The 26,649-nt window shown below is 40.4% G+C and overlaps 1 protein-coding gene across 2 annotated transcripts in view; it reads left to right on the top strand.

The window, feature by feature from the left end:
- Positions 1-26,649, top strand: part of CCDC81 (coiled-coil domain containing 81) — a 38,157-nt gene that overhangs the window by 10,045 nt on the left and 1,463 nt on the right. Inside the window, exons 5-15 of one of the 2 annotated variants that reach the window (XM_049713453.1) lie at positions 3,131-3,387; positions 6,060-6,139; positions 8,188-8,309; positions 9,790-9,913; positions 12,807-12,900; positions 13,299-13,445; positions 14,262-14,366; positions 17,015-17,187; positions 18,394-18,472; positions 18,699-18,919; positions 25,172-25,336. In XM_049713453.1, coding sequence (XP_049569410.1) covers positions 3,131-3,387; positions 6,060-6,139; positions 8,188-8,309; positions 9,790-9,913; positions 12,807-12,900; positions 13,299-13,445; positions 14,262-14,366; positions 17,015-17,187; positions 18,394-18,472; positions 18,699-18,919; positions 25,172-25,301 — 1,532 coding nt within the window. In that variant the 3' untranslated portion in view covers positions 25,302-25,336. The remainder of the gene's footprint in view (positions 1-3,130; positions 3,388-6,059; positions 6,140-8,187; positions 8,310-9,789; positions 9,914-12,806; positions 12,901-13,298; positions 13,446-14,261; positions 14,367-17,014; positions 17,188-18,393; positions 18,473-18,698; positions 18,920-25,171; positions 25,337-26,649) is intronic. The other variant, XM_012533772.3, reaches the window with a different exon arrangement.

The raw sequence follows: 26,649 nt of genomic DNA on the forward strand, positions 1-26,649 counted from the left end.
CTGAAGGTTAATTTTCAGAGTAACTTTCCACCAAAAAATGATATATTGGAAAAACAAACAAACACCAATAAACTATACTTAGAATTCATTATGCATATATTCTGTATGGTGAGTTTGACGGATTTTCCAGCCTATTTTTTAACCTAGAATTTTATGACAGAAGAAATATAATATCCTAATTCATCAAAAACCTACCAAATGGAGTGAAAATAAAGCCATTATATTTTGCAAAAACATTTGTGCCTTAGAACAGGGCTTATTTTGCATCTTGGATTTTGTAGTGTGGTCCAAAAAAGTACTTTAGATTTATAATTAAGTTTTTCAGGAGGTGGGGGAAATTTCAGAATTAAACATGTATGATTGAACTCATTCATAAGAACAAAGACAGTTTAGCTTTTTTTTTTGGCCATGCTGCACGGCTTGTGGGATCTTAATTCCCCGACCAGGGATAGAACCCGGGCCCTTGGCAGTGAAAGCACGTAGTCCTAACCACTGGACTGCCAGGGAATTCCCGACAGTTTAGCTTTGGGGTGACGATTCTTCATCATTAATTAGGTAACTAATCAAACATTGTACAGTGATTCTTAAAGATTATTAAGACATGGTCCTTGCTTTGAAGAGCTCAGAATGTAGCATGGTAGATAAATATATAAGAAAATGATGCAACATGATTAAGTCCTGTAAAAGCAACATTGATCAGAACTGGATCATTGAGCAGAACTGGATCAATGCCACGGGAGCCCAGAGGGGAGGATGCCTTACTCTGCTTGGGGAGATTTAGGAGGATGCCATGCCAGGAGGTCTTAAAGGATGATAAGATTTTGCTGACAGTGGAAGGCATTTCAGGAACAGTATGAACAATTCAAGCAGAAGGGAAAGAGTGAAGCCTGTTAAGGGAATAACAGGTGCTTCTGTGTGGCCAGGGCATTTGACTGTGGAGGCAAGTAGAGGGAAGTAAGAGGTTTGTAAGTGTGAAATTGTGAGGAGCCTTATATGGTTTGATAAGGACTATGGAATTCATCCTCTAGGCACTTAGGAGCCACTGACATTTTTTTTTTTTAATTTTTTTTTTTTTTTGCTGTACGCAGGCCTCTCACTGTTGTGGCCTCTCCCGTTGCAGAGCACAGGCTCTGGACGCGCAGGCTCAGCGGCCATGGCTCATGGGCCCAGCCGCTCCGCGGCATGTGGGATCTTCCCGGACCGGGGCACGAACCCGCGTCCCCTGCATTGGCAGGCAGACTCTCAACCACTGTGCCACCAGGGAAGCCCCGACATTTTTTGAGCAGGGGATTATCTGTACTGGTCCAGTTTTTAGTTTAGGAAGGTAGCTCTTTTAAGTAAAGTAGTTTGGTAAAATATGTGAAAGCCTGAATGAAGGCAGTGGCAATCAGGAGGAAGATGAGGGAATCTACTCATGAGATATTTCAGATGTAGAACTGGTGGGATTTGGTTACCAGTGGACAGCGGTGGGTAGCAAGAGGAAGGAAGGTATTTAGGATGACTCGGATTTCTCAGAGAATAGATGGATACTCATGCCATTAACTGCCATAGGGAATGAAGGGGAAAGGCAGGCTGTGGTGGCAGATAAAATAATGAGTTTGCTTTTGGACATGTTGAATTTGAGATTCCTGTCAGGATGTTTTGTTTGTTTGTTTGTTTGTTTGTTGTGGTGGTACGTGGGCCTCTCACTGTTGTGGCCTCTCCCGTTGCGGAGCACAGGCTCTGGAAGCGCAGGCTCAGCGGCCATGGCTCACGGGCCCAGCCGCTCTGCGGCATATGGGATCTTCCTGGACCGAGGCAGGAACCCGTGTCCCCTGCATCGGCAGGCGGACTCTCAACCACTGCGCCACCAGGGAAGCCCTCCTGTCAGGATGTTTAGGTATAGATAATTTCAGAGGTCAGGAGAGGGCTGGAGACTAGAGGTCAGGATTAGGATAGATTTACCTAGGAGACAATATAAAGTAAGAAGAGGAGACCGACAAAGACAAAATCCTAAGATGGTGTTAAAACAAACACCATCTTATAAGAAGCAGAAGGGGAAGGAAGCCAGCAAAAGAGACCAAGGAGGAGGAAATTGGAGAGCCAAGAGTGGTGCCATGGATACAAGAGAAAAGCGAGGGTATAGCCCCCAGAAGTTACAGAGAAGCCATGAGAATGAGATTTGCAGTGTCTCTGCTGGCTTGTCCATCGTGAGATGACAGCATCCTTATATAAATGGGCTGGAAGACAGATTGCAGATAGGCGTTGGGCAAATGGGAGGGGAGAATCTAGGGGGAGATGGTATAGAATCACCATTAAATTGAGCAGGAGGCTGTGGGCTGATATAGGGAAGCTTGTGTACTGCAGAGCTGGTAATTCTCATCATCCAGCAGCAGTAGACATTGGAAAGGCTCTAAATTAATGTTTTGCCGAGTGAATGTTTAGAATGTCCCTATCTTCTCTCTGTCCTGGTCCTCTATCTGTGGACCTTGTCTACTGTCTCTCTTTCAATTTATCATCTTTCCTATTTTCCCTCTTTTCTGACTTGTGGACTGTGCATAGCTCCTATATCTGTTCTAGTTGAATAGACCCTGTGCTTACTTTCATGCTAGATATAACCATATTCCCCTGCACTGCCATTTATGGGCACATTAGAGAGGAAAAGCGGTCTGCAAGTCACTCAGACTGATACCCTCTGATAAGACCCACTTTTGTTTGAAAGGTGACTTCTAGTGGAGATAACTATCTTTTCAAAACACTTAATGTTTGTAGATATTTATAATCATTTTAAAATGTTATGATAACTGGAGGAGAGAGGTAAATATTGCTGCAGCGTGTCCTGAAAACTTCAGAAAACCCTCTGATGAAGAGGAACAGTTAGTTATAAATATGTCTCCAAGAGAAAATAAAAATCTTGTCTGGAGTATTGCTTAGGAAGCTATTTGTTCTTATTTTGAGCAAAAAACATTCTACTTTTAGGGAAAATTGTATTGATTAATATCTATTAATAGGGTACAACTAAAGGCTTCACATGGACAGTTCTATTTTTGAGTATTAACTGAGAATCAGATAATTATTTGTGAGTGTGTATATGTCCTTGTTGTAATTTCCACTTCTTTCCCCTCACCCCAACTGTCTTTTTCTCCTCTAGGTGATATCCCAGTTGTTCCACTTAATTTTGTCGTGATATCCCTAGAGGGTCCATTTAACAGAGATACGGTGGAAAGATGTGTGAAGGAGACGTCGCTTTTTTTATCACGATCCATTTCCACCAAACAAAACGTGGAGTTTACATTCAAAGGAATTGGGGTCCTTGTGATCAGAGGTGGCAATGTGAAGATGAGATTTTATAAGAACTTCCTTTTTACAATGGATGGAAGTGGGGCTTTGGCGAAAGCCCTAGCAAATGTAAATTAATATTTTCCTTCTCCTAACCCCTTTCCTGATTGTAGCTCTGAATCATCTGTAAATGGGTCATCTTTAAGAAAAACTAAGGTTGACATATTTTATTATTATATATATATATTTTTGCGGTACGCGGGCCTCTCACTGTTGTGGCCTCTCCCGTTGCGGAGCACAGGCTCCGGACGCGCAGGCTCAGCGGCCATGGCTCACGGACCTAGCCGCTCTGCGGCATGTGGGATCTTCCCGGACCGGGGCACGAACCCGTGTCCCCTGCATCCGCAGGTGGACTCTCAACCACTGCGCCACCAGGGAAGCCTGACATATTTTAAATGGCAGTTACCTCAAGTCAAAGAAGTACTTGTTTATAGATGATTAACTCTCTGACAAAAAAGTTAGAGGGGCTAAGGAACTTTAAGTTTTAAGGCAATGCCACCTGAAAAATATAGTGATAGAAACTCTTATAATTCTGAACATTTTATAATACCTTATGGTTTAAAAAATTCTTCCACATATATTATTTCATTTGGGTCTCAAAACATTATAAAACCAGAATAATTATCCTGATTTTACCAATGAGAAAAATGGGGACTCAGAGAGGTTATGTGGAAACCTGAAGTCTGGGTGCCCTGCCGTAGAACTGAAATTCAAGCCCAGACTTCCTAATTACTCTTTTTGTGCTGATTACACTATTTTATTTCAATGAAAGTCTACAGAAAAATCGCATTCAAGTCATGGAAATGTATCTTTATCTTTTAATTTGCATTGTTGTAGAAGAAATTTCATAATTGACCCATCACTGTTAACCATTAAGTAGCTGGTGTGACCTTCATGCTAAGTTGGACATAGCAGACTTTAAGAAGGCAGTTAAACAATCAACAGGACTAACTGAATCTTAATGTACTGAGTTTGTATGAGCAAATTGGCTTATCATGAATGTTATATAATCCTGTGTCCCATAGAGCAAAAGCCAGACTTTTAAATGAAAAGGCTATGAAAGGAAATGTTATAAATATGGTTTAATTCTACCCTCTAATTTCTCCTGTCGTGGTGCTCTGGGATGGGTATTTAGGAGACGGAGTTGTGCATAATGAAGCTCTTGGTGTTTTCTCCACACTCTGGCTTCATACAGGATTGCTAAGAGGGATGCCAAACCTGTGTGTGCAAAGTGGAAACACACACACAAGTATCACCCTCTCTTTTTCATAAAAACATAAGCAAGATTTGCAAAACCAGAAGCAAGGCCAAAGTGCTGCTTCATCTCTCACCCTCAGGGATTCTACAGAAATTTGTAAGCTTCAATATGGGTTTAAAAGAAAGGATAATGTTTTAATTGGACTGCTGCACTCTAAGACGTACCTTTTAAGGAGCATGTTCCAAAAGAACTAGTCTTGAGAGAGATTCTATGAAAAAACAATCTGGAGGCCAAAGCACATGGGCATATTAAAGGATCTGAGAGGTCTGGCTGGAAAGAAGCTGCTTTAACTGCCCAAATGTATTTAATCATGGAAATTTAGGTTGAGTCAATATTCATTAACGTCTATAAAACACATTTTGGGAAACTGCTATAAAGTTGTGAGAGTGACTGTTTTTCTCCTAAATGTTCCATAACGTAAACCTGAGTGCTGTCCTGCCGAAGAGTTCTCTTGGAAAGCTGTGTGCTAACTTCACTGATGCTGCTTTTCTTGAAATATTTTTAAAATTTCTACTTTTGGAATCCCCTTCAAAGCCTTTTATAAACCATATCATTAATCCAAAAAGAATAATTTTATATATCATTCTATACTAGTATAAATTTAATAATGTGATTATTATTTTATTATATATTTTATAACATATATTATAATTATATAATTATAATTTAAGTCATATATAATATTATATATTAGAATATTATTATATATAATAATTATAATAGCCACTATTTGTGGAATGCTTATATGTGCTAGCCACTTATATACAGTACCTCATAAAAATCCTGTGAATCTGATCCTATTATTATCCCCACGTACCTAGGGTCTAAGGCTATGTGGCTGTTAACAGTGTGAGGATTTAAACATGAGGATGCCTGACTCCAAAGCCCTTCTCTTAACTACCCAGTTTTAGAGTTATTTGGGTCATGAGTGGAATTAGCCAACTTGCTCATTTTCCTAAGAGTTTTAGTAAGTTGGCTGTCCTCTTCTGAAAGGAGCTGTCAACTCTGAGGGCAGTTTCCAAGGAGGAAATGGTTTGAGAAAAGGCAGCATCAATGGAATTGGTATGCAACAATGCAGGGTGACTACTTTGATAAATGAGATCATTCGTCATTGCATTTTTTTTTTTTTTTATTTTGCGGTACCCTCTCACTGTTGTGGTCTCTCCCGTTGCGGAGCACAGGCTCCGGACACGCAGGCTCAGCGGCCATGGCTCACGGGCCCAGCCGCTCCGCGGCATGTGGGATCTTCCCGGACCGGGGCACGAACCCCGTGTCCCCTGCATCGGCAGACGAACTCTCAACCACTGCGCCACCAGGGAAGCCCATTCCTCATTGCATTTTAAGCTCTAGGCTTTGAGTACTAAACAAAAATAACAGTAGAGAGTATCATGGTAGTCTGAGGCTTCTGAGCACCCTGTGGCTCTGATTTTTCTGTGTCCTGGACCACAGCCCAAGTATAACCTGTCTCTGTCCCTGTCCCCAGAGGCCTGACACTGTGGACTCAGTGTTGTCTAGCAGAGAATCCTTGGGGAACCGGCCCAACAGCATGCTTTCATTTCCAAGGTCAGTGCTTTCCTCCACAGTTTCCTCCAGGCACAGCAATCCCTGGGGACCTATTGATGGAACTGGACAGTGTGTCACACTTGAGTTTTCTAGCTTATGCTCTCTCTCTCTCTCTATCTCTCTCTGTTGCTCTCAGTGCTCCAACAAATAAGAGTTTATTGCATACACTTTCTGTAGTTAAGTTAAAAGACAACGGCACTTAGGATACTCTTTTTTTAAACTATTCTTGGTTCCCTGGAAATTTTCATACTACCTCCCACCAACCTTAGTCCTTGCAGTATTAGTAAAATTCTTCTCACCTGCTAGGCTTTGCTCTACCTTTCACCCCTTCTCTGACCTAGTTTCTTCCTTGTCCTGCCGTCTAGACTACCTCCTCTCTGAGCTCTGTTTTTTACCACTGAAGCAGCTAGAAAGACAAGATATAGCTTCACTCCAAGAGCATAGTGGGCATTACCAGCAGCTGCTGCTGACAATGATTACAATAATGGTAATGATAACAATAATGATAACAATAGCAATGATAGTTATCTATGGAGCACTTACTAGATGCTAGGTATTGTTAAGCACTTTCTCAGTAGTCTTGTATTTAATCTTTACTACAACAATTTGAGATACATATTATAATTTTATTCACTTTATAGAGGAGCAAAATTAGTTGTAATTTTAATTCTTTTTTAAATTTTTAATTAAAAATTTTTATTGGAGTATAGTTGATTTACAATGTTGTGTTAGTTTTAGGTGTACAACATGTAATTTTAATCGTTTTTTTTTTTTTTTAACAAGTGAAGTGACAGGATGCAGTATTAAAAGCACTGGAATAGGAATCAGGAGACTTGGGTTTTATTTCCAGTTTGTTCATTACTTACCCATTATTAGCTCTTAATAATGTTTTTAATCTTAATTGCTGTGCCATTAACTGCTATGCATTTTGGGTAAAGGAAGTTTAGGAAATAGTAACCAGCTTCCCAAAGTATTATTTTCTCTCTCTCTCTCTTTTTTTCTTTCTCATGTTTTTGAGTCTGTGACACCCTCTTGTGTTTGTTGGTTTGGAACAAGTCCCTCCTGGAAAAACTGTATGCCACAGACCTCAGCAAAATCGGTGTAAGGGGGAGAATAAGCCTTAAAGATTAATGAGTCCAATCCCCTCATCTTACAGATGAAATGGTTACAAAACTGAGGGGCCAATCCAGAAATAAAACCATGGCTCCTGACTGTTTCAGTGTTGTTTCCATTGTAGTATGTTGCCTTACTCATTAAATATAAATCAGTGGTTTCCAAATAGTTTTCTTTTGATTATATTTTGGAAGGCAAATTTGGCTGTCCTCCTGGACATAGTTTGGCTTAAGCAATCCAGGAGGGAAATAATTGCAGTTAGTTAAGGAACAGAGATGGAAGTTCCTGTCAAGTAGCCTAGAAATGGACATGAGGACTCAAATATTCAAAACAACTGTAGGTGTTTCATTTATTTGAAGTCTGACCCTTGAATTTACTGCAAGTACCACCTCTGCCCCACCCTTCCTTCCCAACTCTAACCCAGCACTCCGTTCCTGAGACCAGAGAAAATCTACAACTACACATACCAACTAAACAAACCCCTTCCTCCCTTGCCTTTGCAAGTCCCTCACTTTTGCCTGGGGAGAGGATGGAGAAGTGGGGAGGAGAAAGAGGGAGGAGAGGAGTGTTTTTTTCTGGGCGTACCCTGCCTACCAGGCTATGAATCCTTGCCTTCAAGATATCCAATGACTACCTTTCACTGTTTCAGGCCTATGGCATCTGGTTACAGAACTAGAAAAGACAAATTCAAGCTGATATAAAAAACAAAACTTAAATCCAGGTCTTCAAAGCAATTTATCTATATAAAAAGGGGGAGGGTCGTCGTTGGCTCCCAAAGAGAATGAGTCCATGATTTGTACTTAGTAAATAAAAGCACTTGCCTCCTTGAGAGAAGTAGGCTTATTTCATTCAGAATCAGTGAGCAAGCATGGCTGCTTCTCAGAACTGGGAGTTTACACAGTCACTCATGGACAAGTATCTTGGTTCATTCCTAGGATTGAGCTCAAGGAGATGGAGAACAAACTGCCTATGGAGACCACTGCAGAAGAAGGTGGACAGAATGGACAAAGGAAGAGCAAGTTAAAAGACCAGTCAGACAAAGAAGAAGGCGTCCGAGGTAGGTCGATGATTTCTGGGTATAATCTGTCACTCTTTACTACTTATGAGCCAAGCCATACTGCTTAGCAACTCCTATGGCCAGAGTAAATAAAATTAGTTTCATGAATAATCACTGTATTCTTCTAACAAACATCTTCTATTCCTGGAATCTTGTGTCTCACCTTAACCACTTTATGACTCTCAGACTCTTGAACTGTGACCTCTTTGCTGGCTCTGCACAGCTCAAAACTCAGCTGCCTGTAAGGTCCAGGCAGCTAACATAAATGCATGAACTGGGCTGGGTGTCACATGATAGGGAGACATGTGAGCATAAATAATAATTTTTATGAAAAATGAAGAGAGGTAGTTTTATATCTTTGATATCTGGCTTTATAGAAGATAGTGGATTCTTATATCTGCGTCTTCATATAATCTGGTGTGATATGTTGTTTTGGTTGAATCATGTGAAGAAAATCTTAGGACTGCAAAGACTTTTTGAAAGGGTCCTAGGGATCCCCAGGGGTTGCCAAACTACCCTTTGATAAAGTAGTCTAGCAGATTATTGATCTGTGGAAATGTGGGCCAAGTGGTAGCAAATTTTCTGATTCCTCAAGAGAAGCAGATATCCTGACATATGAAATCTATTGACAGTTAAATTTTGGCAACCAATTTACATTGAAACAAAAATGCTAACTGGGCCAAACAAAATATATATCAATGGGTAAACATTGGCTTGTGAATGTTGGTTTTGTGACATGTGGCCTACAGGATTACATACAAACTTTTAGCCTAATACTCACATGCTTTCATTCTTTAGCTTCATTTGTCACTGTTCCTTACAGACTCTTTCTTTGAGCAAAGTTGTCTATTTATGCTCTTCTAACATGCCTTGCCCTTCCTCAACTTCCTGCTTCTGTTCACTCTTTTTCTCCTGCCTGGAATTCCCTTCCTTTTTTTACAGTCTATCCCAATCCTACTCTCCTCTTTGTACCCTTTTCACATCTCACTTCCTCCATGAAAACTCCTCTCATCAGTGGATTCTGAAGTGGCTTCTCTCTTCTTTGAACATTAGAGATTGCACCATTTATTTGAGATTTAGACATTCTGCATCATTGTCCTGAGTTGCTATTTATATAATGTGTGTAAATCACTTAGTACTGTTGGCAGGTGGTAAGACCTCCACAAATGACAGCTCTCATGTTTTCTGTTTATGTCTTATTTTTCCTCTTCCACTGTATTTATTGAAAGATCTTTAAGGGCAGAGACTTGCCTCTTTGTATTTTCTAAAGTGCCCAGCCAGAGCTTTGCATGTAATAAGTATACAGCAAAAAATATATATATTTTAACCACACTAGGGCAAGGGACAATATTTTAAAGATAAGAAAGTGTATCTTATGTGAACAATTTCCCTAGTAAAATTATGAGTTTTAAAAAATCTGTGTTAAGTAGAAACCGCCTATGTAGAGTTGAAAGGAAACTCACTTTCATTCATTCTACAGAGACCTTATCACCCAAGGTAATTCAAGATAGACAAGCTATCTCCCCCACCAAAGCAACAAATGTCAGTTTCCCGTACAAACTGGAGCAGAATGGGAGTGGTGGGAAGAATATGAACATTGAAAGGTAATACATTGGGTATTTCCTGTCTTTCTTCCTCCCTCCCTCCCTCCCTCCCTCTATCCCTCTCTCTCTCTCTCTCTCTCCCTTTCTTTCATTCTTTTTCTTTCTTCCTTCCTTCCTTTCTTCCTTCCTTTCTTTCTTTCTTTTCTTTCTTTCTCTCTCTCTTTTCTTTCTTTCTCTCTCTCTCTTTCTTTCTTTCTTTCTTTCTTTCTCTCTCTCTCTCTCTCTCTCTTTCTTTCTTTCTTTCTTTCTTTCTTTCTTTTCTTCCCTTCTCTCTCTCTCTTTCCTGCACTGGGTCTTCATTGTGGCACGTGGGTTTTTCTTTGTTGCGGCATGTGGGCTTCTCTAGTGCTAATTGTGGCACGTGGGCTCCAGAGTGCTCGGGCTCAGTAGTTGTGGCGCGTGGCCTTAGTTGCCCCGTGGCATGTGGAATCTTAGTTCCCCGACCAGGGATCAAACCCACATCCCCTGCATTGGAATGCAGATTCTTAACCACTGGACCACCAGGGAAGTCCCTGCGTATTTTTTGTGTTGCACTTTACTAAGTATATTTTCAAGTCCTATCTTGATGCAGGGAATTTTAAATAAGTGTTCATTGATTCATTCCTTCATCCACTATTCTTGATGCTACATTCTAGGTGCTGGGGATAATCAAGACGACCAGGGCTCACAATCTGTGGGAAAGCCAGAGTGATAAATTATGATTCAGTAGGATAAATGCTATGACAGAGGTGGAAACAAAGTAGCACAGAGGAGGAAACATTTAACTTTCCTTGTGGTTTTGGGAAAACCTGTGTTGTTTTCTGAGTGTGTGGATATTAAGATGTGACACAGGTTCATATTTAGATCAAATTGGAAAGCATTTTTGCCAAACATGGCTGGCACTCAATAAATGTTCTTTGAGCAAATGAATGTATTACAAGTTATGATGGTCCTGTTTTCTTCTTATATCAGAAGATTTCTATTTTCTCCTCTCCCTTTGTGTAGGATACTTTTTAAGACCTCAGATCAGAAATTATGGTTCTGATAAGTATCTATTGAGCATCTACTATATACCTTTCACTGTGCTGTCAACTTTCAATTTATTAATGTCACAATATATCAGCTATCATATGTGTAATTTAGGTGCTTTGTGGATTCCTAAAGTCATGCTCAAAACCCTAGGCATGCTTCTTTTGAGTAATCTCGTTATGAAAGATAATTGAGAATTAAATGTCTAGTACTTTGGAATTTAGCTCAATCCAACAAACATTGAGCACCACTGTGTGCCGGGCACTATTTGGACACTGAAGCTATAAAGCTATGAGACATAAAAGACGTATAAACCAACTTTCATAAACTTAGTCTTGTAGAGAGATTGGGGCTAAAGAAATAATGCCCGTGATGAAGATAACAAAAGAAAGTACAGAGGCTGCAAAGAGGAGGGAGTAATTATTAGGGATTCCTAGTAAAGGCTTTCTATAGAAGTTGACCAAACAATGTTTTTTTTTTGGTTTTTGTTTTTTTTCTGATTACTAAAGTAATACATCTTTATCACAGAAATTTTGGAAGAAATGAGAAAAGCAAGAGATACAAAACAATCACCCATAACCCCACTAAATAGAGGAAACTTTCAGTAACGTTATGGGTGTACATCCTTCATTTCAATGCATATATAATATGTACATATATTTATACTTGAAACATATAGATACATTTTAAACAAAACTGAGATCATATCATATGAATCTTTGGTACACAACAAAAAGTGGTGAAAATTTCCCTATGGCTTTAAATATTCTAAAACATGAACAAATTGTTGCTCATCATCTCATTGATTAAATCTTTTGTTTAGCCCATCTCCTGTGGGATACTTAGATGGTTTTTAGTTTTTTATATTATGAATAATGTTGTATCAAATATAATCACACATAATTCTCTGCACACACCTGCGTATTCTGTAGGATAAAAACTTTGAAGTGAAATTTCAGAGATAAGGGATGAGCCCATTTTTCATGCTTTTGATACACATTACCAGTTATCCTCAGGAAGATTGTACCAAATTATCTCCCCAGTAGCAGTAATGTGAGGGACTGCTGTGTTCTCTACGGCTTTGCTAATACTAGACACTGTACCCTCCACGCACCCAGGGTAAAAGCTAAAGTCATTACTGTGGCCGTCAAGGTCCTGCCTGATCTCTGACCTCTCTCCTACTTTTCGCCCACTAACTCATCTTCCTCAAGCCATACTGAACACAGGCATGCTCCCACTTCAAGGTCTTAGTGCTCATTTGCTCTGCTAGGTCCTTTTCCATCAGATATCTGATTATTATTATTCCTTTACTGCCTTCAGATATCTGCTCAAATTTCCCCTTTTTGGTGAAAACTCCCCTAGCCATTCTATTCATGATTTAATACTCCATTCCTCCAGCATTGCATGGCATTTATCATCACTGAACAGACTATAGAATTCACTCATTTACCTTGTTTATGGGCTGTCTACCCCCATCAGCATGTCAGTTCCATGAGGACAGAGCTTTTTTTATGTGTATTTTGTTCTTTACTACCTCTCCCATGCTTAGAGCAGTACATATAGTAAACACTCAATAAATTTTTGGAGAATGAATAAATTTTATCCCAATTTCACTGAATTGGTAACTGAGACTTTGTAAGATTACCCAGCTTGTCTAATGCCAGTCAGCTTCTAATAAAGAAAGCTGGGCTTTGAACCCACTCAGGTTTATCTGATATAAAGCCTGGGTTCTTAACCTCTATACATGTAGATGCTCTAAAGAAAACCACTGAGATATTTTTCATTTTCTTATATTTATACTTGTTTCTAAAATTATCATTAATAATTGATGATAATTGATGTCAGACTACGTTAACTTTAATTAATGTTACATTGTTTTTTATAGATTACGATCTCTGGGTGGTCTGAAAAATGACAATGAAATGAAGCCTAAAATTTCTCCAGCCACTTCTTGCCAGTATCATAATAGGACAGGACAGGTACAGTGTCTTCAAAGAAACAAAACCCAGTCAGAATCTTCCTCTGACTTCTGTTTCTCAGAGAGAATTCTGGGAATTGCTCTTTCTTTAATATATGGGTATGGCTCAAGTACTCAGGACCCATAATTGGACTGGGATAAATCTATCTACTAGTCAAAATCTAGGAAAATCTCCACTTTCCAGTTGCTATAAACGCATCTGTTCAGGCAAGAGTTTATTAAATCCTCTGGAATATTTGTGGGGTCTTCTCTGAAAACTCACTTGGCTAATATCTTTAATACTTCCTTTTATGAAGTGTACTTCTTGATACACCTAGCCTTTGGAGAGCTTGGGAAGGGAATGCACAGGCAAAAAGGTAAAAGGTAAAAATCAATTTGCCCTGAAACTTGGTGTTACAGGAAATGTGTTATGTATGCTTGCAACGAGCACAGCGGAATTCCCCATTGTACTACGGTGAGGAGAGGAAAAGGAGAGAGATGGAAGATGAGCTACTCCTACAGCAGTATCAGATGCTGAAAGATCAAGAGTCTGTCTTCAAAGAGCAGGTAGGTCAACACCTCGGTTAAGGAGTGTTTAACATGGGACAGGAGAACGTGATTATAAAACACCATTTAAAAAGTTCCGTCGTGTGTCTGTACTGTAACATATTGAACCATTTACTTGCTGCTGAACTAAAGCTTAGGTGGTGTCCAAGTTTTCACTAATAGTAAACAGTCTTGGGATGAATATCGATGCAGCTGATGCTTGTACGTGTCACTGATTCCCCCCACCACCCCCCCATGAAGACTGAGTTTTATTATTTATTTATTGGCCAGAGCGTGCAGCTTGTGGGATCTTCGTTCCCCAACTAGGGATTGAACCCGGGCCCCTAGCAGTGAGAAGGCCAAGTCCTAACTGCTGGACCACCAGGGAATTCCCAAGACTGAGTTTTAAAGGTGGAACTCCTGGATTATATAGCTTTATTTTTTTATTTCTCATAAAATATAATCCCAGTCAGGGCTTTTCCCTTCACATTCATGGCCTACCTCAAGTAAAGACAGAATGGCACCTTTGCATTTGTTTTATCCCAATTTCTGTGATCTCCAATAACTGGCCTTACTGTCCTCTCCTGCATTTGTGATACCAGAGGTAACCACTCATGAAATCTTCCGTTCCTTCTTACGATCCCTGTAGAGGTGGTGCCTGGAGCCCAAGAATGGGAAACAGAAGCCCACTTAAAAAAAAAAAATCTATGAACACATCAGAAAGTATTTACCATTGCCTCCAAAAGGCAGGTTTCTACCTTGGTTGGGTTACCTTAATACAGTAGAATTAAATTTTTAAAAGCTCTATTTCAATATGTGATTTTTTTTTTCTCAAAGATGCAAAGTCTGGCTAGTAGAGAACAGAATCAAAAAAATGCTGCTTATAATCTTGGAGTTGCTGAAGCCATAAGAATCCACAAGAATGAGAAACCTGAATTTCATGTAAGAGTCTTTTCGAAATTTCTAGGGCTGATACCTGCCCTACTTGTGAGCATTTGGATCCACTCTCCGCATTGCACCAATTTTTTAAAAATGGTAGAGGTAAAAAGAGGCTTGTGCAAGGCTGAAGCTTCCTTCCAGGGCAGGAGTGGTCCAGGATCTGCCTCCACACCATTCACATTCATAATACAGTTCCTACTAGTCATGAGAGCATTTGTTAATGATAGTAATTTTCAACCAGGACCTGGGAGAGGTGGGGATAGGGACAGTATATTAAATTCCTGCCCCAGGATCAGATGATCTAAGTAGAGAACCAGCATCCCCTGGGAGCTTGCTGGAAATGCAGAATCTAGGGTGCCACCTCAGACCTCCAGAATGAGAATCTACGTTTGAACAAGATACTTAGATGATTTGTAGTTTCCTTAAAGTTTGAGAACCCCAGCTTCAGAGGGACGTGAGCTACCTGTTTTGCCATTGATTTAATGTTTCCAATCATGATGTGCCTACCTTTATTTCTGCCTGAATCTTCCTTTTTCACCTCACTATCTAGGCAGTGTGACACTCTGGACATACACCTAATAAAATAGATTTTCTTTATTCATCATCAAGCATTCATTGAATTCCTTTGTGCTGGCCACTCTGCTAGTGGCTAGGAATACAAAGATGAATAACACAAGGTCCCTCTCTAAAGTCTCAGGATAGTGGGGGAAAGAGATTTAAAGAGACAAGAGTGTGATATACTAAATTCTATGATAAATCTTTGAACAGAGCAAAGAGGAGAGTCACTTAACCCAGACCAGAGATCTGAGAAGACTTCCTGGCATACAGGAGTTAGGTAAAGAAGTGAATGGAGGAAAAAACCTTCCAGGCAGGGGCAATAGGGAAGGAGGAAGAGGGGGCACCATGCTTTTGAGCTTTAGGTACTCTCTCTCTCTCCTCTTAGATAGATATAAGGTCCACATTATATATTTATTACTGCCTACTTTGTATCTCCTCTTTGTTATAACCGTAGATACCTTAAAGTGAAAAGGCCAGAACAGAAGTTTTGATTCCCCTTCTCAGACTGTTCTTCTCCCAGTCTTCCCATTTTAGCAAGTGGTATCACCAGCCAGACAGTTGCATGAACCCCATACCTAAAAGTGATCCTAGACTACTACTCCTCAGTCACCCACATCCAACCATCTGCAAGCCCACTTGCCTTCACCTCCAAAAGCTATCCAATATCTCTCTATGTCTCTTCATCATCAATGTCACCACCCTAATCCAAGTCACATTAGAAGGCCCAACTTTTTTTTTTTAAATATTTATTTATTTATTTTGTTGCATTGGGTCTTAGTTGTGACAGGTGGGCTCCTTAGTTGTGGCACGTGAACTCTTAGTTGTGGCATGCATGTGGGATCTAGTTCCCCAACCAGGGGTCGAACCCAGGCCCCCTGCAATGGGAGCATGGAGTCTTAACCACTTTGCTACCAGGGAAGTGCCAGAAAGCCCAACTTTTGCACTACTTCCCTAGTCAGGCTCTCTGCTTGCCCTCCTACAATCTGTTCTCCACACAGCAGCCAAGGTGATCTTTTAAAACTGTTACCAACGGGCTTCCCTGGTGGCACAGTGGTTGAGAGTCCGCCTGCCGATGCAGGGGACACAGGTTCGTGCCCCAGTCCGGGAAGATCCCACATGCTGTGGAGTGGCTGGGCCCGTGAGCCATGGCCGCTGAGCCTGCGCGTCTGGAGCCTGTGCTCTGCAATGGGAGAGGCCACAACAGTGAGAGGCACGCGTACCGAAAAAAAAAAAAATGTAAAACTGTTCACCAAAACAGATCATTCTCTGGTTTAAAGCCTCTAATGGCCTTCCACTGAATTAAAATAAAATCCAAACGCCTTACCTTGACTTATCAAGTCCTCCTGGTTTGGCCTGTTTCCCTCTTTGAGCTCATCTGCTCTACTCTCGCCTTGCTCACTGTGCCTCAGCCACATAGACCTTCTTTCTGCTTGTTTCCATCTAGTGTCTTTGCACTTGCTGATCCTTCTGTATAGGACACCGGTCCCCTGATATTTGCAGTGGAGGTGATTCAGTCACCTCCCTAGTAAAAGCCTTCCCTAATAACCAGTTTAGCCCCATTCCCACCTGGACACTCGCTATGAGAAGAGCTTCATAGTACCTATCACTACCTTAAATTATCTGTGTGTGGTTTGCTTGTTGGCTGTCTGTCTCGTGCACCAGCATGCAGGCTCAATGAGTGTGAGGCTCTCTGTGGATCGCTGTTCTTGATCACGGCTGGGTTCCCAGTGTCTAGCGTGGCTAGGCTCAGAGCAGGAGCTCAGTTTTCCCTCTTCCACTTCCTCGCAGTCCCTGCTCGTGCTTCTGCACTCACTCAGAATTCCTCCTCCTTTCAGTATGCAAGTTGTAAGTACTAGCGGAGGGCCTACTCCGTGAAGTCCTTTTTCGTCTCCCTCTCAGTTCTGCTCAGATTCATCCCTGAGCGTACTCATATGATTCTGTGGGTCACTAGCTGGTCAATGTGTTGAGGTCTGGGCACACATTATAAATTAATCAAGGCTTTCTGATTGATTTTAGTCTTCTGAATGATTACCGTTATTCTTTGTTGCTTTTTAGTATTCTTGAATAAATGAGTTGCTTCTCTTTCATTCTAGAAATCCTTCTTGTTTGATAAACGGCCACTCAGTCCTGAGATTAATGCTCTTAAGCAAGAGGAATATTCCCAAAGTCTCCTGAAACAAATGGGTCACAGACGGGAAAAGGACATAAAGCAAAGACAAAACAGAGAGATGATGGACCGCCTGGAACAAGTGCAGCTGACAGAGGAGTGAGTCTAGCCAGAAATGCTCTGAAAAATGGATTCGGAATGTTCACATGATGCTTCTTTCCATGTGGGATTGGATCAGCGTTGGTAGTTTCATTAGGACAACTGTAACCAACTGAGCAAACTAACCCAGCTAGCAGCCAGTACCATAGCCTAACACTTCGTTAGAAACATGGAAAAGCCAGCATTATTAGAGTAATCGTTAGAGTCATGATTGCTGTCTATAATCATTTTAATTACAGAGTATCATTTTGTATTGTTTTGTGATCACTAATCTTGGTAGACGGAGGAAGGGACTTGTCTTGAGCAGGCTTCATTCCCAGCTATTCCCAGGTAGCCTCAAGGCAAAGCTGAGTTGTATTATAAGTATGAAGGGTGTCCTATGGAACCTGAGGGCAGGAATGTATGGGGGACCCAGGAAGCCTGGAACCAGGAACTAAAACCCATATAAAAAAAGCTTTCCGTCTGCTCACACCCCAGCTCCTTAGCTGACATTGTCTGTATTCCAGCTCACAGTTGGATGAATTTCAGTCTCAATTCCAAATTTTCAGGAAAGAGAATCTGATTGGTCCTGCTTGGGTTATCTGAGGCCTGGGGTAGGGTCAGGGCCACAGAGTTCAAACATGCCTAAGTGGGCCATACTTCTGCTACTGAGGTCAGGAGAGCAATTAAGGAGGCTACTATGGTGTGAGAGAAACTCCTAAAACAAATAAGAATCTAGTTTCTGTGACCAAAAAACTATTTCCATAAAATGCATATGTTCCATTATATTTATTCACTTTACAGATCATGTGGAGTTTGCATATAATAGATTCATTTTATAATAGGAAAGACCGCTCTTCTTAAAAAGGAATCTTATGATGAGTCATTGTATTGCATGCAGAGACACTTCCTGCTTTCCTATCTAGACTTTTTTAAGCATGGGGGGGAGGAGGGGTGCCTGTCTTAATGATAGTGCATTTGGACTATATGGTTGGTCACTTGCTTATACCTGCCCATCCATCCCTGTCCAACACATTGTCCACTAGCCTATGGATTTGAATTACTCTTTTTTTTCTTAAAATGAAAGCTCCTAGAAGGAAATATCACTTTTCATCAGGCTCTTATTCCTATTAATATTTATTAAACATGTTTTGTTGATGTTAATCTGTATTACTAAACACTCTATAACAAACTGTGGTCCCACCTTCTCTTATTCATAACTGCCAGACTTGCTGCGCAAAGAGCCAAATATATAAAAGATAAGATGGAAGAAACACAGTGTTACAAGAGAGCTTTGGATGCACAGGTAAGGGGCCAATTATTCCTTTAAACTTTTTCAGGGTTTCAATAGCATTCTAAAAATATGTATAAATCCTGTAACGTTACGAATACTCTTATGTGTTATCCATTTGGTGGTTCTGAGGCCCTTGTTCTTTCCTCTGAGGTGCTGGTTTTTACTATGCTACGGCCTTGTGCATTAAGTCTATTCCCTGGTATAATTATCATGTACATTATGTGTGTCCCCGCTTCAGATAAAGAACAAATGCCCCCAGCTGCCCATGTTTGAGCCAGACTCTTCTGAGCCTATCTTTGGTAAGGAGGAGGGTGAGCCGATGGTGGAAAAGCGAAAGAGAGAACAGAATTACATGAAGCACCAGGTGGAGGCAGCCGCTAACCGCAAGAAGACAGCCATCTTGCACCAGCTGGTGGACCAAAAGTGGGATTTGTTGATGCTTCAGAGGACACACAAAGAGTAAGACACCCTGGATCTTTTCCTCCTCCTCTCCTCCCCTCCAGAGAAGCAATCATGATAGTGAACACATTGAGGACTTACTATGTGCAAAATATTATTCTAAGCTTGTTATGTGCTTTATTTCGTTTCATCCCCACAATTCACCCTATGAAGAAAAGTTATTAAATTAGGGCTTCCCTGGTGGCGCAGTGGTTGAGAGTCTGCCTGCCGATGCAGGGGACGCGGGTTCGTGCCCCGGCCCGGGAAGATCCCACATGCGGCGGAGCCGCTGAGCCTGCGCGTCCGGAGCCTGTGCTCCGCAACGCGAGAGGCCCCCCCCACAAAAGTTATTAAATTAAAAACAAAGTCATTTTTAAAAGAATATTATGTATTCATGTGTATATAAACATATTTATACACATATATAATGTAAGATAAACAATAATTCCCAATGCATTATCTTTTTTCATATTCTTTTCCATTATGGTTTATTATAAGATGTTGAATATAGTTCTCTTGTTGTTTATCGATTTTCTTTATAGCAGTTTGTATCTGCTAATCCCCAACTCCTAATTTATCCCTCCCCTACCCCCTTTCCCCTTTGCTAACCGTAAGTTACAAACAAACTCTCTCAATCCCACTTCTCCCTCTACTTACCTTTCCATAGTTTTCTTTCCCTTTACAGGACAATGTCTGAAAAGAGTTGTCCACCCCAGCATTGTCACCTGGAAATACAATGTGAGCCACAAATGTACTGTCCTGCTCAAGTGGACACAAACATGAAACTGAGGCCCTTTCCCAACCTCCACTAAACCCCTTCTTCAGAGAACCGCGCGTGTAGTAAGCTGTGCTGATGTTTGCTGGTGCAGGGGTGCCGAAGGTGTCAGGGTAGGCAGAGGAGGACTTTATGCCATAGCAATGCACAATACCTTTAAACTCAAACATCAGACACCCACTGTTTTAAAGTACCCATTGGTTACCCCACAAATGGGGAATTTTTTAAGATCCTGACCAGCCCTCAGCCTTGTAACATCTCCTAGGCTCCTCTTGACTTCCCATTTCCCATGTTTCCTACTCTCCCGCTTCCACCCTCTGATTGCCACAGAGAACTACAGTTTCTTCTTTGTAGATGTTCAGCAATTTTCAGTTACTTGATCAAAGTTCTCAGGAGTTCCAAGAGGGCTTCTCTTCAAAGGAATCTCCTCTTTTAAAAAAGCAGTTGTACTTATAAAAAGAAAAAAAGTTATTATATTAAAATTTTATAAATTTTACAAATGGTCAGTGGGATGGTGCAAAGATCTGTTATGTTCTATAGCAAGTAGGTTCAGACCGGAATATATGAGTAGAATAATTGGGTGAAGGTGGGAGGATATTGTGATAAGGGTAGGGTTGGATTGGGGTAGAGAGGTGAGAGTAGTTAAATGCATGGCTTTTGGAGTCAAATCAGATGGGGGACTGAGTCTTGCATCAGCCCAGGGCAATGTATACTTGTATGTCTGTACTGTTTGCTAAAATACTGAAATATTTCCATACTTCTTGATTAACAGCTGTTGCCCCAAGCCCCACAAGTGCATCCCTGCTTCCCAGGCTGCTCCTGCCCCTCCCTGGGATCCCCCATCCCACATCTCCATGATCTTTCACCGAATGGATGACTACCTGGGGTCTCCAAGACCACTTCCGGTCTCCATTCTGATAGATTGATATGCGGTTCTGCCATTTTACTAGTTGTGTGGGATTGGGCAGGTTACAGCCCCCTGAGGGCATTGGTTTCCTTATCAGCTATTAGGGAGAATACTAATACAACCTCCAAGGTGGTTAAGGGTCAAATGAAGTTCTTGTAAGGAGCTTGTTTCATAGCAAACAGCTGCCCCTTGCCCCGCAGTGGCTCTGCCTTTCCGAGCATGCTGCCACAGCCAGATCTGGGACCCTTTGCATGTGTTGCGGAGATTATTGCAGTTTCCTCCTCTGCTCCTTAGCTTCTCTGGCTGTTCTCCTGAACGTGGAGTTAGGAGGGTTTAAACTCTGTCACTTCCAGACTGTGTGACCTGGACCATATCACACATGGGGTCTTTGAGCTCTCTTTTCCTCATATGAAAAATAAGGATATCACACCCGCCCTGCCTATCCTCACTATGACGATTAAATGAGATTATGTATGTGAGAGCATTCTGGAAACTTCAGAGCTCTGATCAAATACAAACTATGGTCGTTATCTGGTTATCTCTTTTGTTGGAGTTCTGGTCGTAAACCCCCGTTTTTATATGGATTAGATCCTTGTCTTTTGTTTCTATATCCTTTACTGATTATTCCATATTCTCTTCTCTTTTCTTTCCCAACTTCCCCATCCTCGGTCCATCTCAAGATGTGATCTTAGGTCTTCCTGTGGCAACTAGAAGGTCACTTTCTTTCAGAGGGAATGACTTAGTCTGTGTTTTACTTTTACTTGTTTTACTTTTTTTTACTTGTTTTACTTTTTACTTGTTTTACTTTTTTTGCTTTAAACTTTTCTGCTTCTGTTTTAAAAAATATAACAATTCATGCTCATTAATTCAGTTAGTGGAGAGATTAAAAAAATAAGGCTAATAATCTCCCCTACCGAGTAGTCAGTGTTAAGTTTAGCCTTCTACATTTTTTCCTGTTCTCTATAAATATATTCAAGCAATATACACATATATATTTTTCCTTCCATTTTTGTAAATGAAAATGAGGCCTGTGAAATCTTACATATTACTCTGCAACCCAACCTTTCTTTAACCTAATAATGTGTCATTAATTTGTATGTAGGTCAGTACCTATATATGAAATTCATTTTTCTTTAATAACAGCATACTATAATATGGATTATATAGTTTAACTTTTGCACCATTGATGAACATTCACTTTCTTTCCAGGTATTTTGCTATTACAACAATTCTGCATTAAGCATTTTTCTTATTTTTCCTTATACTGGTTGTTCTGTTTCTACTGGATAAATTCCTAAAAGTGAGGTTGCTGGATCAAGTGTATTTTAAATTTTAAATACTACCAGATACTGACACTTTGCTTTCTAAAAAAGTATAGCAATTTGCTTCCACCATCAGTCTTGGGAGAATCCTAGTTGCTTCCCCTCTAATCTTACTTCGTGTTCTTACTTTCTAGGCATTTAAAGTAAACTGACTTTTAACCTATCCTTTAAAGAATTGTATAACAATGGCCAAAAAGCATATGAAAGGATTCTCAACATCAGTAATCACTGGGGAAATACAAATCAAAACCACAAAGAGATAGCTGCTCATTAACAAATGGTTTCCATGCTCTGTGAGAGTGTGGGGGTGACCCTTATTCAACTGTCAGCTGTCATCATTTGCACTGTTGGAACTAGAGGTCATTTAACATTTAACTCTATGTGTGCCTCTCTCCAAGATAAGAGGTATTCCATGTTTTATTGAATATTTACTTATGTGCACCTGTGACACAGGGATTCTCTACTCCAGTGAATAAAGGTGGCAAGGTAGGAATGTGAGATTTAAAATACGGCTGTGTTTATATTACACAATTTAATAATTTAATTCCAATAATATAGAATGCAGGAATGCCAACTCTATGGAAGTCTGAATGGAGTAAGCAGTCAGCAAATTGTTCATGTTTTCCCCTGCAAAACACCTATGCAGATGTAAGAAAATGTCTTTCACTATTTAGGATATATATATCAGTGTGACATACATGGATAAGATGGCTATCTTTTTTTTCTATGTTTTTTTTTCTGAAAAGAAAACATTTATACATTTGCAGAATAGTGTAATAAGATTTCATAAATGCAAAGATAAAATGTGTTATCATTTATCTTGGATTATAATATCTGTGGTTTAATTGCCTTGTGAAATGTCCAAAACAAGAACAATTATATATTTTTCTTACACCACATACACCATGAAACATTTAACAAGTACTTCTTTTAGACCATTCAAAAGGTTAGGAAGGAAGAAAATTGTCTATTCAGTATTAGATAAAACCATTAAGATGTGAATATATATGACGTAAAGAGGAAAGATAAAGGAAACTAGAACTGGCAAGGAAAGAGAGAGAGAAAGAGAGAGGGAGAGGGAGAGAGAGAGAGAGAGAGGGAGACTACCTCACATGTGTTAGGATGGCTATTATAAAAAAAAAAAACCAACAGAAAATAGTAAGCATTGGAAAGGATGTGGAGAAATAGGAACCCTTTATGCTGTTGGTGGGAATGTAAATAGATATAACCACTATGGAAAACAGTGGTGGTCCCTCAAAAAATTAAAAGTGGAATTACCATGTGATTCAATAACTCCACTTCTGGGTATTTATCCAAAAGATTTGAAAGCATGATCTTTCAGAGGTATTTGCACACTTATGTTCATAGCAGCATAATTCATGATAGCTAAGAAATAGCAGCAACTCAAATGTCCAACCACAGATGAAAGGATAAACAAAATGCAGTATACACTTACAATGGAATATTACTCAGCCTTAAAAAGAAAGTTCTGACACATGCTACAATGTGGATGAACCTTGAGGACATTATGTTAAGTGAAATAAGCCTGCCACAAAAAGAAGACAAATACTGTATGACTCTGTTTATATAAGGTAATTAGAGTAGTCTAATTCATGGAAACAAAGTAGAATGGTAGTTGACAGGGGTTGGGGGAGGGATAAATAGGGAGTCATTGTTTAATGGGTTTAGAGTTTCAGTTTTGCAAGGTGAAAAGAGTTCTAGATATTGATTGCACAACAGTGGGAATATAGTTAACACTATATATCTGCATGTTTAGAAATGGTTAAGATAGTCAATATTATGCGGTTTTTTTTCTTTTAATTTAATTAATTAATTTATTTTTGGCTGCGTTGGGTCTTTGTTGCTGCGCACGGACTTTCGCTAGTTGTGGCGAGCGGGAGCTGCTCTTCATTGCGGTGTGTGGGCTTCTCATTGCGGTGGCTTCTCTTGTTGCGGAGCACGGTCTCTAGGTGCCTGGTCTTCAGTAGTTGTGGCATGTGGGCTCAGTAGTTTTGGCTCACAGGCTCTAGAACGTAGGCTCAGTAGTTGTGGCGCACGGGCTTAGTTGCTCCGCGGCATGTGGGATCTTCCTGGACCAGGGCTTGAACCTGTGTCGCCTGCATTGGCAGGCAATTCTTAACCACTGCACCACCAGGGAAGCCCCTATGCGTTTTTTTTTTTTTTAACTACAATTTTAAAAAACGGTGAAAAGATAAAAAAGGTTATGAAAAAATATATATAATAGGTACCATTCCGTCGTTGAACTCCCATTGTGTGATAGGCATTGGCGCTTTCTGTATATTATCCTACTTAATCTTTATAGTGACCGCACAATAGCTACTGAATCAACGCTTGTTAGAGGATAATGGGGCCATGCTATTTTAGAATAAGTGAACCAGCACAGAGCACATTACAGTATTTTATCGGCGGGTCCTGACACCTAGTGGCGGTTGGTACCTGTAACACAAGACCCTTCAGAGTAGGCAGGCTAAATCAAGGGTCACATTTAGTGAAGTCCCTTCCAGAATTTAATGAGAACTGACTGTAAGAGTTTCAGTTTGGCAAGAAATAGACACATTTATATTGAACCAGGTTTAAGGTGATTCACAGAGCAGTGACTACATGTTTAGAGACCAGTAATAGAAACACTTAACATTGGGAATGCTGGAACACTGTGCTTGAAGAGAGATATTATACTGCAGTCATTTCTTTGATGATGTGACCTTCACCAAACACGTTTTTTTTTTTTTACTCTTCTTCACAACGTTAGATATTTTCTCGATTTCATTTTCTTTTGCTTAGTCATTTCTGTTTCTTTCCCCCTTTCTAACCATTCATTCATACACCTGTCTACTTTGTCTTGTAAAACATCTGGCAGAACTGGTGGGCGGACTACTGACAGCTGAGAGGCTGGACTGAAAGGAAGGAAGCAAAGTATAGGAAATCCATTTGAGATGAATCTTCAGATCAGTTAAATTAGCCTCAAAGGAAATTGATGGCTTTAAAGGCTGAATGTGTTAATTGGAAAAAGGTTTTAATCCTGCTAATTTAAACCAGGATTGAAGATGAAAGGTCCTAGACCCACAAATTATTTGCTAGGAGTTTCGCTATGTTTTTACAGTGTTCATGCCCCTTAGTCTATTTCAAAGAGTGGCGAACAAAACCAGGTTTTCTGTTTAACTTAGCATGAAAGGAATGGGGCTCCTAAGGTTGGTGCACGCCCTTCCCAGTATTATGAATGGAATCTCAGACTCTTCTGTTCTCTCTAGGCACTTGGCAGACAGAAATGCTGAGCTTGAGCGAGTGAGCAGAATCTACCAAGACTTACAGGATGACTGGGAAAGGAGTGCTGTCTTGAAGAAGCAGCGGGACCTGGAGGAGAAGGCTTTCCAGCGGTAGTAGCAGACTGCACCTGAAAATCCCCTCTGCATCTTGTTAGTTTCCTCTAATCAGGGATGGCAGATAGGTTTTAAGTGTCAGCTTCAGTTTATTAGGGGTGGCTGCCTAGAGACCTTTGTGAGAAAAGAATTCTGGGTTCAGTGGGAAATACTGCTATGGTATGTCAGAAATGTCCGTTGTGGACATGGGATGGAGAATGCTGTGTTGCATGTTATATATTTGCCATCTCTGCCCTAATCATTGCCTCTGTGTAGTAGCTTCATTTTCACTTTGTGGAGGCTAGGGAGGCCTGGGGCTGTGTGGGAAGGAGGGTGGGAATTCTCTTTGGAGATAATTAGTTGGAAATAGGAAGAAAGTGTTTCTGTCTGAACACATCTAAGGCTTATGGGATGCTCTCGTAAGAGCAGAGTCAAGGGGTTGTGGGTAAGATTGGCAATTGGAAAAGTGAGATGCCCAACCAAGAACGTCTTCCTGAAATGTATTATATCCATGCTCACTTTCCCCAACTATCTATTTACAATCTAGAGTTGGGGAATCCAGATGTTTTGGAGAATTAACACTAACTTTGGAGAGGCAGCTAATCTTTTTGCCTTACTTTTCTTATTTCTAAGATGGGGAAAGTGAACATTTGCCTGGCTTGGCTAACACAGGAGTTTGGGGGATCAAATAAAGAGTTGGAAAATTATTACACTTTCAAAAATTAAAATACTTTACAAATGGAAGGTGTGATTTCATAGAATGTTGAAAACTTGAAGAAACAAAGTCTAGGCAATCAAATGTTATTAAAACCTGAATATACCAAAATAATATTCAATATGCCAATTATCAATGAATTCTTATCATAGAAAAAATTGTTATAGTGGATCTTGATCTGAAACTCTCCTTTTCCTTTTAGATTTTAAGGCATTTCTCACCTGTCTTTCTGATGGGTAGAACCCATATTTTGTGACAATGAAAGTATGACAGATGATGTGGAAAATAAGTTCCAAAGGAGAAGTGATGTTGTTTGGCCTAGGGAAGAGGAAGGGAAAGGGGAATTGGGTATTTCAAGCCATTTTCTCAATGTTGTGGGAAAGAAGGTAGAAGGCAATGAGATTAGTGTCAGGGAGGGAGATTTTAGTTGGATTTTGGAAGAAGGCTTGGCTAACATGGTGATAAAGGGTAGAGGAGACATGACATAACCTTGAGTGGCAGGATAGCCCAGCTGTTCCACGGACACGGCAGAGCAGTCCTCTCACCTGAAGACCTAGGCCAAGTTGTGGGCAGGGACTCAAGTGGACAGCACATAGGAAGGAGGAATTGGTTGGTGTTAAAAAGAAAACAAAGCAGAAGCAAAAACAAGGTTCAC

The sequence above is a fragment of the Orcinus orca genome, chromosome 8, assembly GCF_937001465.1.
Source record: "Orcinus orca chromosome 8, mOrcOrc1.1, whole genome shotgun sequence".
In the NCBI taxonomy this organism is placed as follows: Eukaryota; Metazoa; Chordata; class Mammalia; order Artiodactyla; family Delphinidae; genus Orcinus; species Orcinus orca.